Here is a 17,271-nt window from a genome sequence, read left to right on the forward strand (position 1 = left end):
AATTAAGGCAACAAATGACAATCCACTTGTCCATTCCACTACATTTATCTGAAAACTGTGGTCAAGTGAAGTTAATTTTCAGATTGCAATTTAATAATAAATACATTATAAACTTAAATCAAGGCATTGATAAAGATTAAACTATTGGTCCTTAACATTTTTCATTTGAAATCTTCTCTTTTACTTTATAAAGTATTTCTTTCTTATTGTTTTCTTTTTTTTTATTAATACATTTTACTTAGATCTTTAATATCACTATTATTATCTCTTTATTTTATTTTCCACTTTATTTATTTATTTCCATTACGTTTTTTGTAATTTCTCCATTTCAAATGTTTTTGATTATACTAAAGTGCTTCGGGTTTTGAATGCAGAATTGATACTTATAATAAGTTATTTTAACATAAACACAGTGCTATTTTATTTAAGTAAATGATCTGTGCACTTCCTCCACAGCTGATTTTGGAGTTCATGTCATGTAAGTTCATGTAAGTTAGATGTCAGGTGTTATGCTCAATTATAAACCGGTAATTGAAGGATTTACATTATTGCAGCCTTAGCTCTCTCTAAATGATAATAGGGGTATTACCAAGGAAGAGCTGGGAAAGCATCTTTTTTTTGTTGACTTACGTTCTTCTCAGGTGCTGGCATAAGTGTTGATTACGGGACTCATTAAAGTATAGTGGAGACAATGTCCTTATAGCAGAGATATATAAGGAACTTTGACAGTGAGTGTGTTGTTGTGTAGCTGCAGAGTCCCTCTCAGACCATGGGAACAAAACAGACTCACATCCATGAAGGTGAGCTGGCAAGGGCTTTTTATTTCATATGTGTTAAAAATGTTTTTGTTGTGTAGAGAATAACCTCTGCTAAATGCAACTAATGCAAGTGTTTAAGCTTAAAGAGTGCTTTGTACATGCAGCAAGTGGACTTTGTCCTGTGGTGGTTTACCATTATTTATAAAGTATTTGATTTGATAAGATATATTGTATGTTTTTACATTAAATTGCATTTTATTCAGAGTTCAGTAATAAGAAATATTATTTTTTTATGTATAAAACGTGGAGTCATGTAATTTATGTTGCCAATCAGGAGTTTCATGAGAGAACAATATATCGTTTTTTTCACTTTTAGAATAAATAGCCTGTATTATTGAGTAGACAGTTGTTTTCTTATTGTTTTACTCTACAGTCTAATACATTTTTTATAAAATAAGTGCTACACAGTGCAATGATTTGCTTTTCTAAAATTGCACATTTTGGACTTGGAAGAAAAAAACACTGAAAATATATTAGTGATGCAGTTTTGATTAAAAAAAAATTAACCTACATACTGTGTAGAATGACTTTACAAAACACTAGATAACTATTAGGATTGCCCAGTTGTAATGAGTTTGTCCGCTGATATGCTCAGTTCAGTAAGTACAACAACTGTTATCTTTCTGATAAATCTCCTGGGATTGACAACTTGGATGGTAAACTGCTCAAAATGACGGCCAAATACATATCCAAGCCATTGAGTCACATTTTTAATAAAAGTTTAAAGCAAGGCGTGTGCCCCGAGATCTGGAAGGAAGCCAAGGTTATCCCATTACCCAAGGATAAAAGAAAATCCTTTGCTGGTTCCAATAGTCGACCCATAAGTCTCCTCCCAGTGTTAAGTAAATTAATAGAAAAAATAGTATACACCCAAATTCAATACTACTTTTCACGTAACAATCTGACAACGAACTACCAACATTCCTATAGAGATGGTCACTCTACAAGTACAGCACTTGCACAAATGACAGACGACTGGTTAAAGAGCATGGATGATAGGAGGCTTGTAGGAGCTGTCATGTTAGACTTTAGCGCAGCTTTCGATGTAATCGATCACAGTCTGCTGCTGAACAAACTCAAATGCTATGGCTTTGGTTCTGTTGCTATGTGTTGGATGGAGAGCTACCAAACTAGGAGAAGGCGGCGAGTCTTTTTCAATGGGACCTTTTCTGAAAGTAAGGTGTTGCAGTGTGGGGTCCCACAGGGGAGTTCGCTTGGGCCTTTGTTGTATTCTATATTCACAAATGACCTTCCTTACGTATTAAATAAGTCCAGTGTAATAATGTATGCTGATGATTCCACAATGTACAGTACAGCATCAACATGCAGTGAGTTAAACAATCTACTTAACATAGAGATTAAAGCCATAGCAGACTGGGTCAACAATAACAAACTGGTACTCAACATTGCAAAAACAAAAGCAATGGTGTTCGGATCCAGACATATGTTAAGCAGCAATCCTCAATTAAGCCTGACACTGGCTGGTCAGCCAGTGGAACAGGTAAACGAGACTAAGTTGCTTGGCATTGTTCTTGATTCTGGTTTACAGTGGACAAAGCAAATAGACAGTATCGTAACTAAAATGGGAAGGAGCTGTGACGAGAAAATGTACAAAGTATGTAACACCAACCACTTTGAAACAAGTCATTCAGTCTCTGGTTTTGTCACATCTTGAGTACTGTCCGGTCATATGGTCATCAGCAGCAAAAACACATAATTACAAATAGCTCAAAACAAGGCTGCCAGACTAGCTCTCCACTGTTCGAAGCGCACTCATATTGGAGTTATGCATAGAAACCTATCATGGCTTCCGGTTGAGAAACGTCTGCAATCTCGTGTTATCACTTTTCAATTTAGCAAAAAAACACTGTATTTTTATGATCAAATAGTTTATACAAGAGACGAGCATGACCATAGGACTAGACAAGCTACATCAGGCCATCTACTGGCACCTAAACCCAGGACCAATCTTCTGAAATCTTCTGTGACTTATAGAGCTATAAAGGAATGGAACTAATTGCTGAAATAGAGTCCAGAGCCTCTTTCAAGAAGAGATTGAAGGGCCATCTACTAATGACCATGTACCCTTGTGAACTGTGAACCCTAATTGAATTTGATCTCATGCTTTGTACTGGTGGGTGTCTTGTGCACTCATCCTTGGCTGAGATTGATGTTGTAAGTGGATGAGATTGTTGATGATGTTGGAAATTGTTGATGATATTGGTGATGTTGTTAATATTGTTAATGATGTCAGGAGTTATGTCTTGAATGTTTTTGTATTATTGTTGTATTATTGTTATACTGTTTTAAGTGTCGGACCCCAGGAAGAGTAGCTTTTGTCAAGCGCAAAAGCTAATGGGGATCCTTAATAAACATAAACATATAGTCTTGATTAAAAGCAAATATGAAACACTGCAATAACACACATCCATATACTCACCAGAAAAATAGAAAATGCTACAGAAGGTTTTCAATGCTTACACTGTTAATGTTACTGTATGTGACGATGCAAGTCACAAACGTTGATAATGTTGAGGTACAATGAAAAGCTGTGACTCTATGATGCTGTTGTTTCTGTAGTCCAGCAGACCGGCCTCCTGCTGGGAGCCGCTCTGCTCTCGGTTCTGCTGTGCGGCCCGCAGCTCGTGGCCTCAGACTCAGACGAGCTGCTCCTGACCGAGTGGGAGATCTGGAAGAGCAGCAATGGCATAGCCTATGACGATATGGTGATAATGACGCTGGGTTGAATACAAAAACCAACAGTAAAGTGCATACAAGCTCTGATCCACTTAAGTGTTTCTATAATATGCTTTTTTTTGTAATGCAGGACGATATGCAAAGGCAGATCATCTGGGAGGAGAACAAACAGATGATTGAAAATAATAATCAAGGGTTTTTCAGGGGGATGAGGCCGTTCACTATGCGCATGAATAAATACGGAGACCTGGTAAGAAGTACTGTTTTTCTCTCAATGATAAAAGCTCCACTGCCTGACCTCAAATGTATTTAAAGTTGAACTTAAAGAAAGCTTTTGTGGTGTACGCAAACTGATTGTATGGATTATTTTTCCCAACATGGACAAATGATTGATGAATGCAAATAATAACTTCTAATCTGAATCTATGATTGAGTGTACGTGTTTTTGTATCTTTAATCTATGTCCATAGGATGCAATTCAACAACCAACCCATTACTTACTTTATTGCCAAACAACTCAACATATTTTAAGTTATGTCACTTAACAAACATCTTTATTTTCAACCCAAATTACAATCCTTTCCTTAACGCTAAGTAGTTTAGTTGCCTGAATCGAAACAACTGTTTTTATTTTCAATCTTAACCACAGCTGCAATGTTAAAGTGGACCTATCATGCTATATTTGAATAATATAGTGTAGGACCATACCTATATAAGGCATATTTATACTTTTTTTTTTTCAAAATACCAAACAGATCATGCATTTTAGCCATGCCTCATTTCGCTCAATTTGAATTTTTTTAGCTCTGTTTTTGCAAGGGCTGATTCTGTGAGAACAGCACCATCTACAGGCCTGGCATATGTACTACAACGTCTCCAGCGCTTTCGAACGGCAATGGCCGTGGCTGTCTCCTCCTGATTGGTGGAGTTGGCCCAATAGCCGTAGCGCCACCGTCCTGACGTCAGGACAGTGTTCAAATCTGGATCAGTCTGTATCAGATCCGTTGCAGCCCCTTTTTTTAGAGATTTGGGTATTGAGGAAAATAGAGAGGGTTGTGTTTTCTGACACTTGGTGAGTTCCCTGGAACACCGGGGACACATATTCATGTATAAAAGATGTACAAAAGTGCATTTTGCATGATAGGTCCCCTTTAAGTTTCCCTTTCCCTTAAGCATAATGAGCGTACTGTAGGTGCTGTTTGCCCTATTATTTGCACCAATCAAATGTATAGAATGGTAGAGATAACAATTTATAACAGCCATTTAATTGGCTGATAACAGAGAAATGGTATCTATCTTCATATCTAACTCTTGGCAAGAAATTGAATAAGTGTCATGGAAAATGATTTGGCTTGAACAAATAAGATAAATTGTGAACTAAATTTTATACAATGACTTGAATGATTGGGAAACTACGTTTTTGTGATCTCCGTACATAGACTAGACAAGAGTTCCGGGTTTTGCAAGGTGCCGTGATAGACTCCCAATTTGTGAAGAGAGGGAAGACCGTCTCGAGCCGCAGCCTGCGCAACGCTGCTAAGAAGTTAGATGCTATGGTTGTCGACTACAGAAACATGGGCTATGTCACTGAGGTGAAAGACCAGGTAAGACATTTCTCATTCATTTTCAATGTTTTTCATGTAGACAGAATCATGAACAACTTGAAATAAGTATGTTTTAATTGATATTCACAGGGTTACTGTGGCTCGTGCTGGGCCTTCAGCACCACGGGAGCTATTGAGGGACAAATATACAAGAGGACAGGTCAGCTTGTGTCTCTGAGTGAACAGAACCTGGTGGACTGCTCCAGATCTTATGGTACCTATGGCTGCAGTGGTGCCTGGATGGCCAACGCCTATGACTACGTGATCAAAAACGGCCTTCTGCCGACAAACTCCTACCCATACACCTCAGTGGTGAGGATCAACCCGCTGGCTCTGCCTCCATCAGAGCATTTACATTAAGTTATTATTACTGTGTTCAACCTAAGGATAACTTTAAGCATTCTTCTCTCAACAGGACACCCAGCCCTGTTACTACGATAGCAGACTTGCAGTGGCACATATCAAAGACTACAGGTTCATACCGAAAGGAGACGAGCAGGCTCTAGCTGATGCCGTGGCAACTATCGGCCCAATCACAGTCGCCATTGACGCGGATCATTCAAGCTTCTTGTTCTACAGCTCAGGTTCATTTTAAAAATCTCCATCTGGACAATTTATATGTTCGCGATTACAATAAATACATTTCAGGCAGCTGTAATCATGTTCTTATAACTTAAAATTCAATCAAATCATTATGTCTATGTTAAAGAAGTTGCATATAATGACAAACCCAGAAAATATTTGTTTTGGTCCACAACTTGACTGTTTTTGGTACTGATAAAGCTACATACACTACCTTACCAGCACCAAACAGCGGACACACAAGGCGAATATTTACTGGTGAATCTGGCATTTAGCAGCTGAAAAACAAGATCATTAGGAATTGGAAATGACTAAAACTAAGCTAAAAGGAGATTGAAAATTGGAAGTACATTTATCAGGTGGACACAAACATTAGTCGTGGGCATAGACTTTGGGGGGGTTCCTCTCAATATAGAACACAGTCATTTGTCTCTCCTAATAAATACATGACAGGAGCAAAGGATATTTCGATAAACTGCTGGAGCGCAACTCATAGACGCAACAAATCCACTGGTGCAGTTGGTTGTGGCAGTATGCAACCTCATAAGCAGTGGTTGCAGTCTTCCATAAAACACAAACTATGCACAGTTTGACAGAAACTAATATGAATTGATGCAGACTCATAAGTGCTTGACACTCTTGAGTTTCTTGGGGGAAAACCCTTGACAGAATATGTCCCTCCAACACCTTAGCTCATAACTTGACTCCAAATGAATTCTTATGTTGCTGAGTATCTGATCAGAATGTGTAAGTCAGCAACTTTATGCAATAATATGTCACTATATGGTCTATAAAGCGTATTTCCATTGCTCACAAGTGGCCAACAATAAATGAATGCAGGTTGAATTTTACTTTGCAGGAATATATGATGAGCCCGCCTGTAACCCTAACAACCTGAGTCACGCGGTGCTGCTGGTGGGCTACGGCTCTGAAGGAGGCCAGGACTACTGGATCATCAAAAACAGGTCAGAACTACATACAGAATGACTGGTTTGACATTGTATAGAATTACATTTCTTATTCATACCACATGTAAAAGTGTTTCTTTTTTATCAATCACTGTTTTTTCTTTTTAGTTGGGGTAGCAGTTGGGGTGAAGGCGGCTACATGCGGCTGGTCAGAGACGGCAGTAACACTTGTGGCATCGCGAGCTACTCCTTGTACCCTATTCTATGAGTCTGATGAGATGATTTTTTGCAAATGTTGAACTTTTCCACTGGACTTTCACGTTTTTATGTTTTCTATCTGCAACTCATTATGAACCTTTCCGACACTTTGCTTTTCTCAGGGACGTGCTACACACACCAATTTGTATGTGGATTTGTAAGTTATGACACACACACATTAGTCAACCGTTTAAGATAATGGTGGCTTATTTTAGCAAATGTTACACATTACAGAGTCAGATCACTGATTCATGGTTCTTCTCAATTTGAGCTCAAGGTAGCTATATGATAATTTATACTCATAAGAGGGTTCCTCATTTAGTTTTCATAGAGTCCTATGTTCTTGATAAAAGAAGGTGGGAGATTCAACCTATTGACCCTGGGAAATATACATTGCTGAGCCTTTGGATATTTCCTCATTGCGTCATATTATGAAGGGATTAAACTGGAGAACATAAATATGATCCCCACATAGCCACAATCCAATTTTACAAAAGTTTCATAATTGGGCTTTAAATACTCATTCATTATTGTTGTAAGAGACAAAATGTACTTTGTCTCAGGTACATTTAATACAAAATAAAGTACAATTTTGAATTCTGCAACATCTCTCACTCTTTGATATATTAGTTTACAGTAACACCTATAATAAGGGGTGACTCAATTTTAAATTGAGCCTCAAATTGAATGTGTCTGAAATGTAAATGGTGCTTTGTATTTTTTTTGTGCATGTGTTTTCTACCATTTTAAACAACTTCTGATCGGTTTTCTACTGGGTCAACTAAGTATCCTAACTTCTGGACTGACTAATAATAAAATTTGGAATAATTTTCTCTGACGAGTTGCCTATTTGTCTATTGATCTGCATGTTGCATTGTTCAACCAATTATTGTTCAAATACATGCTCCATCATTCTTTACAAGTTCAACCGCACCCCTCTGAACCTTGAGCCTGATTTACTGCCGCGCTTTTCTTCAGAAGTCTAACATAAAATGCTCCAAGGTTCACCTGCTGCAGGGTTTACCTGGGAGGAGGAGCTCTACGAGGGAGAGGGAGGCTTTTTCACTGCTAGACTGACATGGCTTACTGAATACTTTATAATGCAGTGGAAAATATCTTTGCTTTTTAGTGCAGTGTGGTTATCTTTGCTCTGCTTTGCTCCGGTTTGTAACTCTACTGAGAAACGCTCAAAGCGTAGACATGACAGTCAGATCTATCAGAAGACACACAGCACCAACAAGTTCTGTGATCCTGCCTTCAGCAAGCACACAGCAGGCGCCATCACTCAGGTAATGCAGCGCTTTGTTGGATTTTTTAAAATATTTATTTTCCACATAAAGATCTTAGGTGGCAGACTGCAAAACAATGTCAAGCAATCATTCAAAGTTCCACCTGAAATTGTTCCTACCCTTTCAAAAAGTGAATCATATTGTGGTGTGACATTATGCCACTATCACTTTATTCATACATTTCATAATGTCTCACGAATAAAATGTTTTTATTTTTTTATGGCATCCTAAGCTTAACCCTAGACCTAACTTAGACAAACACACACTTTCTTAATCCTGTGTTTCTTCATGTCACTTCCTGACATACTAAGACCATTAGAGACAATGTATTTTCTGAGTTAATGCATCTGATACAATATGTAATCAATAAGATACAATTCACATATTCTTAGTTAATCACTTTGCAGCATGATTATAATAGGTGAGTGGGGTTGTGAGTGTTAGTGTGTGTCGATGATCCTACAGTCTATTGTTTATCTCTCTGTCTCTGTGCAGAAGTGCAGCTCTGGCTTCTTCAGAGAGAGGGCGGGACTATACAGGGGTCAGTGTGTGCCATGCCGCTGCAATGGACTCTCCAAGAAGTGCGATGAGCAAACAGGGAACTGTGTGGTTGGTGCTCTCTCATACACACAAACACACACAGACACAAGTGTTTATTTACAGCACAAGCAGCTTAAATGTTGTGGGCCAACACAAAGGCAAAACATGTTGTTCATTTTGTGTTTGATTTAACCTCCAGAACTGCCAGTTTGACACCACTGGGGACCACTGTGAGCACTGTAAAGAGGGTTTCTATGGAGACGCAGCCAACAGGACCTGTCGTGCCTGTCCATGCCCCTTCATATGGAACAAGTAAGATCATTTTTCATTACGTAGCTCAACCAGGCTCATCTGATTTTGCTCTGAATCAGTATTAGGATGTAAATGTGTCTTTTTGCAGTTTTGCGCTGGCCTGCCTGGACATTGGCTCAGGAGAGATGGATTGCGTATGCAGACATGGTTACAGTGGAGACAGATGTGAGAGGTGTGTCTGCTGGTGAAAAAACGGACACTCACCCAACACAAGCTAATAAACACCTCAAGATTACCAACAATGCAGCAATATGTTGCATCCTATTCCCTATTTTCCAATGCTCAATGCAAGGCACAGGACTGAAACAAAAATTATTTAAGCTTAAAATCGATTTGTTTGTCCTGTTTAAGATGTGCGTTTGGATACTTTGGCAACCCAATGGTGCATGGAAGCAGCTGCAAGCCCTGCAATTGCAAGGGCAGCTTGAACATCTGTGATTCTCTGACTGGAGGTAAATATTAATTTTCACACAATTAGGGACAACGTTTTGATAGAAACAGCTCCCCAACCGAGAGACATTAGTAGTGATTTATTTTAGTTTCTATGTTTCAAAAGGTAAGGTGATTTTATGTTTGACTTCCAAAACGTTGGAGGACAAAATCAAAGTTGCCGAGATATCCTGCCTTTTGGTCCCTAGTAGGGGTCAAACTCCCAAAAATACACCTAGATGTTTCTATAATGTTACCAATCTTTTTGGTTGTGTATTTTATGTTGAAAAAATTCACTTGTGAGCTCCAAAATAAAATGTTCACAGGATGAGTAGCTCATAACTAGTAAACTGCAGCATTATTGTGATTAAATCCACTTTTCTTTGAGTAGAGTGCATCGCATCTGATAACAGCAGCAGCGGCGCTCACTGCCATGGTGAGTTTGCGTTGACGTCTGGCTAACAATCATGTTTTTGACACGGAAGAATGACAGAAATGTGGTAAAGTGTTTCTATGCTTGTGTCTGATGACAGAATGTGACAGCTGTAATGTCTCCTTACTGTTGGACTTGGAGACGTTGGATGATGTCCTGGCTCTGATGAAGCAGCAGCTGCAGAACGTCACCGATGGCCCCGCTTCAATTTCCTGGCCGAACGACCTGCAGGACAACATCTCTGAAACAGAGATACAGTGGATGCAGGTTTCAGTTGTGTGTAGTAATTAACAGTCCTTTAAAACTTCTTCTATTAAGTGCTTGCCGAAGAGTTTGCAACAACTTCCAAGTACTTTTAACTCCCCTTTGTGGCAGAATCTGGTTTGGACGTACAGCACTGCTGTGAGACACCTGGTTGAACAGCTGGAAGCAGATGTGGATAGTGTCGGAGACAAATTGAGTCAACTGACTGACAAGGTACCTGGAGTGAATTCTCCTCAGTTAATCAAAACGAAACTGAATTCTTTTGTTGTTGCATTATTTGAATTTAAATTGTAAATGTAGGCAGGAGGTAGTTGTATGCATCAATGGCATACTCCCAATGCCACCTAATGTCCTGCTGAGTTTAATGAATAAGCTATCTTCTTTTTGATGCAGTGATAACAAGTAATGTACAAAAACTAATCTGAAAGAATACGAGAAGCCTTGACACAACTTTTTACTCATGATAAACCTTTCAGAAACTAAAAGCCGTATCAGATCTGGAGAAGGTTGTGCAGAATGTGAATGAAACAAAGTTGAAGGCAGAGGATCTTCTCGCAGCAATACAAGGTAGGCCTACATCAGTTTATCATTTTACATTTTCGGGACATTACAGCCCTGTGTAGATGTTGGGCAAGAACAAAGACTTATCAATGATGTTGTGTGACGGAATAATGATGCCAAAGTGACCAACAGATATATCATTAAAAGCAGTGTTTCTGTTATTGCCATCTGTCAGATTTATTAAAGCAGCAAACTGATGTGAAACCCAGAGAGGCTGCTACTCTCTCTGAAAACAGCAAAGCCAGGATGATGGAAGAGGCTCAGCGCATCATGCAGGAAATGAGAGACAAAGGCTGCACTGCTCAGAGAGACAGAGATGGCAGAGAACAGGAGGACGTGCACAAATGTGAGATACAACTAAATTGATTCATTGATTACTTCCTGGCATAGAGCTTATGTTCAGACAGCTCAGTTTATGGATACAAGGATGCAGAAAGGTTCTGTTACGAATGTCAGTTGGATACAACCCACTTTTACTTTTTTATATACATGTATAGCTACAGCCGGTTAGCTTAGCTTAGCAAAAGTCCCATTGGCTGAGGTAATACAATAGCAAAGATAAAAATGGAAATGGAGGAACAAGTTGATAACACAGTTTGGTCCATTTCCAACATATATATAATATACAACCCAGAAAATGTATGTCAATGTAACAGAGTAGATTGCCTTGACGTGTAAAATAATAAGTGTGTTTTTTTCCTCAGTGTCAGCCACAGACCAGGCTGCATTAAATCTGACTGCAGAGTCTCTGATGGTCTCAGACTCTGCTCTGAGGGAGATGGCTGAGCTGCTGTCAGATGCTGAGGACAGAGTGCACACGACACAGGCCCTCAACAGGAGGGGTCGTAATGCCGTAAAACATCTGGAGGTGATGTGGTACATAGCTAGCACTGGTAGCCTTATACATTCCTCGCTGAGTGGTGTCCCTGATGTTTTTATGTTTGTTTATCATTTGTCAGCATCTTCAATCTCAGCTGGGGACAGAACAAAGGAGTCTCCGTCCTGTGACAGAAATAACTAAAGATTTGCTAAAGAATATAACCAACATATTTGTAATGCTTGAGGAAACCAAGAAAGTAAGCAGCAACTACCAGCATAATAACCAGACACCTATTTTAGTGTGCAATCTGATTTCATTGTGTGAAAATTGCAGGAATTTGAAAACCATGCAGCTGAAGTAGATGGCGCCAAGTGGAAACTCTTTCAAAAGTTAAAAAACATTTTCCAAATGAAAGCCACGATGGGCAGTGTTACTAAGGCTGAGGAGCACGCAGAGGAGCTCAGCAGAGTGGCAGCAGAGTTTCTACCGTAAGTTTTGAAATTTAAGAAAGTGAATATAGTGTTAAGATGACTATTAACACTAAAGACAACTGCTGATATTAATTCACTGTCATTTCAGATTGCTTCATAATGCTAGTACCATCAGTGATGACCTGCTCAGTGAACTGGGTATAGGAGCTTATAACCGCATCATAAATGCCAAAGACAATGCAGAGATGGCAGCAAGTCAGAGCAGAGAGGTGGCTGAACGTGCACTAAAGGTAACACAGGTGCTTTTAGTAATGTAGACTGAATGTTAAATAATATAAATAGCATTAGCAGAAATGTTGATATTATTCTGATTCTATTGATTAGGATGCAAAGGAGGCAGGTCTTGTCAACATGGCCAAAGGACTCAAAGATAAATCAACACATTTGTGGACAGAAGCCAACGAGACACTTAAAAGTGCGAGAAATGCATGATTTATACCAAGTCTTACACATTTTATTACTTTTAAATTCACAAAATTGAAACCCTTTTTAATTTCTTTTTAACAGTGCAGTCCCAGACAATGAACATTCTTAAAGATGGCATGAAGAAGAAGATGGAAAAAGGAGAATCACTGCGAATGGGCATCTCTACAGTCAGTGACAACCTCAAAAATATCAGAAAAGGTTTGAGAATCACTTGACAAGAATATATTACACACTGTACCTTCTTAACAACGGATTATAATGGTCTTTTGATTTCAGACGACACAGGCATCTCCATAGAGTCTGCAAAAAACGCTGCGTCTGCCTCTAACTCCACAGTCAGTAAAATAACACAGAGACTCAGGAACATCAGCCAGGAAGTGCAGAAACTAACTTTGACCAATGTCAGTGTGAATATTGACGATATTTTGGTTGATTCAGACCAGACATGTGAGTATTCAATGGCAGAAAAAAGACACATTATTAATTATATTGCTTTCATAAATGTAATCTTGCTAAACTGAAATCTAGCTGAAATAATCTCATTGAGTTATGTTTGTTTTCTGTGATTGTTCAGTGAAGAACTTGAACACAGCCCTCCCTGTGTTAAAGGACAAAATCACAGATGTTGAGGCTCTCAGCGGGAAGAGGCTTCCTGGTGCCAACATGACAGAAAGCATCAGGAGAATCAAGGATGTTATAAAGGAGACAAGACACTTTCTTCACAGGGTAACGTTTTTTTTTCAACTTTTGGTTTCTTGCCAGCAGTAGCTTAAAGCTGCTATAAATGTGTTTCTCATAGTGATTAATCTACAGAGACAATCACCTGACTCTGTAGTCAACAGCTGCTCTACAAAACTTGTAACCATCTATTGCCCTATTGTTTTCGCTTCCGACAACTGTGTGTTAGGCAGCTATTTTAAACAAGAAAATGTTTAAATGCCATTGAACAATAACTACCCTAAGTCAAACAAGTCAGATCAGTTTATATGCCAAACATGTGATTGCAGGTTTGACAAAATCTGCAAAATCAACAACAAAAGATCTTCTCACAAATCCATATCTGCAACAATAATTTCAACCTCGACTCCTAGTTTGCAACACTTTCAAAGTAAATGGACACATAAAGCTAAAAGTAACCAGGAAGACATAAAAGCATTTATGTTTATTTAGCTGTGAACAGAGCTATCTTATCTAAGCTCATTTTCACAAAAGGTTACCATAGTCCTTGGCCTTTGCCGTTTATATCTGCCGCCACACACACTTTTACCAGCCCCTGTGTTGTAAAAGGCCATGAAAGCACAGAAGCCATTATTACTACAGCACCATGATAATTACCCCACTGCTCATATAATTAAATAGTGATGCATTTCTCTGCGATGTGTCAAATTCAGGCTCCTGCAGGCAGCCAGTGTAAACATCGGCAAGCACAACATGCAGAGTACCATCTCTATGAGAAGCACAGCTGGCTCAGTTACATCCTGCCACAACAGGACCTCAATCACAGGTAATGCAGTTGTACAAACAATAAACTAACTTTCTGAAGATGTGGAAATTATGAGTGTTGGTCGGGTATTTTATAGTTTTGGTTTGGTGTACTTTTGGGTATGTTGTCAAATAAAACCTCCCTTAATACACTTTTAAATCTATCTATCTATTTAATCTTTCATATTAACAGAGAGCTCACTCTTGTGTCTCAGGCCTCATTTCTCTCTTGACGTAAAGACGAAGCTGTCCAAAGGGCTGATTCTCCATGCAGCAGGGAGAGGAGTCATCCCCCTGCTGGCTCTTTACATGGCCAATGGCAAGATCAAGATGTCCCTCGGGCAAAACAGAATCATCCAGCACAAGCAGAAGAGCAGCGACGGGGACTGGCACAGAGTAATTGGCTTTTTTGTTGCTAAGCCTATAACACTTTCCAGTCTCACACATAGCTTACAATGGAGCTAAATATACCACTCACCATTTGCAGTAATTTTAGGTCTTCATTTTTGCACAACAGAAGTCTACATTTCCTGTCTCTTGCAAATTATATTAGCTGTAGTTATATGATGAGCTAATGCTTGAACTAGATGAGTTAACATTTCCCTAGCTGAGTTTACATTGCTTCCAGATGATTTGCTTTTGAAACCAACACTGCAAAAATGATCCAAAATATGCATGATGGCTTTGTGTTATTATAATAAAAGAAGTCTTTGTATGAATGTCTATCAGAGTACACTCACACACCACCTTCAAATATTTTCAACATGAAGGAGTCCAAAGCTTGACGGCCCTTGTTGTCTAGTTATGTTTTTGCTAAAAGTTTAAACTTATTGTGAATTAAAATCAGTTTGGCATCTTTAGGGGAATAACTTTTGTTGGGTCATGTTACCTGTGTGACAGGTGGAGTTCAGTGTGGAGAAGAGCTCTTTTCATCTGCTTGTCGATGGGATCCGTGTGACTGATGGACACCTGCCAAACAATGAAGGATCGTCTTTAGACTTTCACAACCCTGTGTATCTGGGAGGGGATATCAAGGGATATACAAAGGTTTGTATTACACCTCTGAGTCACTGATTGACTGTTAGACAGCCATTTTTCCCTTATTTGTTGACCTTCTTTCCTTTATCTCTTTCTGTTCTCCCTCAGGGACACAACATTACCATAAACAGTGTTATCGGTTGTATACGGGATTTCAAAATGAATGACGTAGCTATCGGTGAGCCTAAAGGAAGCTACAAAACTCTACCCTGCTTGGATGGGCTCACAGAGATGGGGACATACTTTGGTGGTGGTCATATCGCCTTTGGTTTGTCAAACTTCATGGTGCCTGCTGAATTTACCTCTTGTTGGTGTATGAATTTAACTCACACATAACACTGACTTCATATCTAATAAGGAATATTTCTATTTTAGAGAATTACTTCAACGCTGGCTCTCAGTTTGTGTTGGCTTTTGAGCTGCGGCCTCAATATCTGACAGGTCTCCTCTTCCACGTTCAAAGTCACAAGACCAGCCTAAATGTCTTCTTAAAGGAAAACAAGGTAAAGCCTTTTTAGAATAACCAATCCCAGCTGATCAGGAGGGAATTAGCAAGAACAACTGCATTCAAACAATATGACTTTAATCTTTCACCAGGTGGGTGTAAAGTTAAATGATGCTAACAGTGCTGTCAGTGTCTCAGTGACTCCTCCACAAAGCCTCTGTGATGGAAAGTTTCACGTGATAACAGGTAGTGTATGCCTTCTCATGCTGACAACCTTACAAAAACGTGATGATACACGAGTAGCTATTAATTTAAGATTCTCATGCTACTGTTCTCCAGTGTCCAGGAAACGTGACATTATCAAACTGCAGATGGACTCCATGTCTGAGCAGAAGAATGTCTTCTTCACATCCGGCTACACAGGACTGGATACATTTTACATCGGAGGTAAATCAACAAATAACTCACCGGATATTTTTTTACAATATTTGGTTTTATTCGACCATTGTACTCATTCAACTGCATGTCAAATCATTATCGAACTTATTTTCTTTAATATTGCTTGAATAAATGGGAAATCAGTTCAACTGTTGTCATTGCATTTTTATTTGAATTAAGATTTGATTGTTTTTTGTTTGTGGTTTATTGCACTTATTTAACGTCGCTTTGGATACAAGAGTCAGCTAAACGTAATGTGGGTTTCTGATTTTATTTTTTCTCCATTCAGGGACCACAAAGCAGAAGGGAGTCCCCGTACCCTCACCGTTTGTGGGCTGCTTACGAAATGTGAAGCTGAATAGAAGACCTGTAGCATTTGAGAAGGGATCCAGGGTGGTTGACCCTGTCAGCATTAATAGATGTCCTAAAGAATAAGGACTTGTAATTAATGCATTTTGCACTTTTTGCATATCATGTATTTTGTTTTTGCTATGTTTGTAAAATGTAATTTTCTTAAATGTTTTATGTAAGGGACTGCGGCTGGAAATTAGCTCAAAGCTAAATCTGGCACTGTTACGCTTAACACATTAGACTGTTTTAAGTGTTCATTACTGTGCATTGTCCCTGCCAAATAAACGATTAAATGAATGGGTAACACGCCAACTTATCTAACACCACAGCAGTTTTTCATCATCACAAATTCAACTTCATTTAAAATCCTCTTTGATGAGACAAGCCCCCCTTTGCTACTGTTGCTGCACCTGTTGAGCAATGATTTGGTTTAAAACGATCTCTTGGCTTTTAAATTATAAAATGAGTATTTGTTAGGCAGTTGTATAGTATTGTGTTTGCATTTTAACATGAACATAAAACATAGCAATGATTGGATGGTATATGAATATGATAGATTTGGGGAAAATGTTTGGAAAGATGCTCTGAATCTACTTGAAGGGTAGAAACAGTTACTGCAATTTACGAAGAATGTAGCTATAAAACTGTCCTTAGAACGAATTCATTTAAGAATCACAATAAAAACACTAAGTTAGCCTTTTAACTAACCCTTTGTGTTATCAATATTAGCCAGATTTGTCTATTTGGCAATTATCTGATACAATTTGATGTGCACAACCAAACCATATAAGCTGTATGAAAGGTACAGTAATACATGATGGTTATTTCATTATATTTTTATATCAACCTCTTTCCATACCAAATAACAATACATGTACAGAGACATGAGAGCCTGCATGAGGTTCTTTACCACACCACATAGCGACACAAAGCCAAGTTATACTACTGAACACACTTGGGCAATACTGGCCTTTGTTTTTTAATTAAATTATGAAAAGGCAAAAATGTTTCAGTCATTCCATAGCCAAACCAAAGAATATCACATATTTTGGGTTTAAGATGATTATTGCGTTTCTAACAGGAAT

At 38.7% G+C, this 17,271-nt stretch overlaps 2 protein-coding genes across 2 annotated transcripts; both read left to right on the top strand.

Moving 5' to 3' along the window:
• The first annotated feature begins 769 nt into the window (after window positions 1-769).
• Window positions 770-7,664, top strand: cts12 (cathepsin 12). The gene is made up of 8 exons (XM_034146179.1): window positions 770-800; window positions 3,399-3,544; window positions 3,646-3,765; window positions 4,955-5,119; window positions 5,210-5,431; window positions 5,535-5,703; window positions 6,561-6,666; window positions 6,778-7,664. The coding sequence occupies exons 1-8, from the start codon at window positions 770-772 to the stop codon at window positions 6,875-6,877; spliced, it is 1,059 nt and encodes a 352-aa protein (XP_034002070.1). The 3' UTR covers window positions 6,878-7,664.
• A 195-nt stretch (window positions 7,665-7,859) lies between these two features.
• Window positions 7,860-16,270, top strand: lama3 (laminin, alpha 3). Its single transcript, XM_034147927.1, has 26 exons — window positions 7,860-8,156; window positions 8,652-8,765; window positions 8,896-9,008; window positions 9,097-9,180; window positions 9,360-9,460; window positions 9,829-9,873; window positions 9,971-10,146; window positions 10,246-10,347; window positions 10,611-10,701; window positions 10,871-11,041; window positions 11,400-11,563; window positions 11,655-11,771; window positions 11,849-12,003; window positions 12,095-12,236; window positions 12,331-12,421; window positions 12,514-12,630; window positions 12,709-12,879; window positions 13,007-13,158; window positions 13,824-13,936; window positions 14,130-14,310; window positions 14,815-14,961; window positions 15,061-15,220; window positions 15,328-15,455; window positions 15,550-15,643; window positions 15,737-15,844; window positions 16,125-16,270. Exons 1-26 carry the CDS (start codon window positions 7,860-7,862, stop codon window positions 16,268-16,270), a joined length of 3,480 nt encoding a protein of 1,159 aa, XP_034003818.1.
• Window positions 16,271-17,271: the final 1,001 nt, after the last annotated feature.

Source organism: Trematomus bernacchii, unplaced genomic scaffold (assembly GCF_902827165.1).
Source record: "Trematomus bernacchii unplaced genomic scaffold, fTreBer1.1, whole genome shotgun sequence".
In the NCBI taxonomy this organism is placed as follows: domain Eukaryota; kingdom Metazoa; phylum Chordata; class Actinopteri; order Perciformes; family Nototheniidae; genus Trematomus; species Trematomus bernacchii.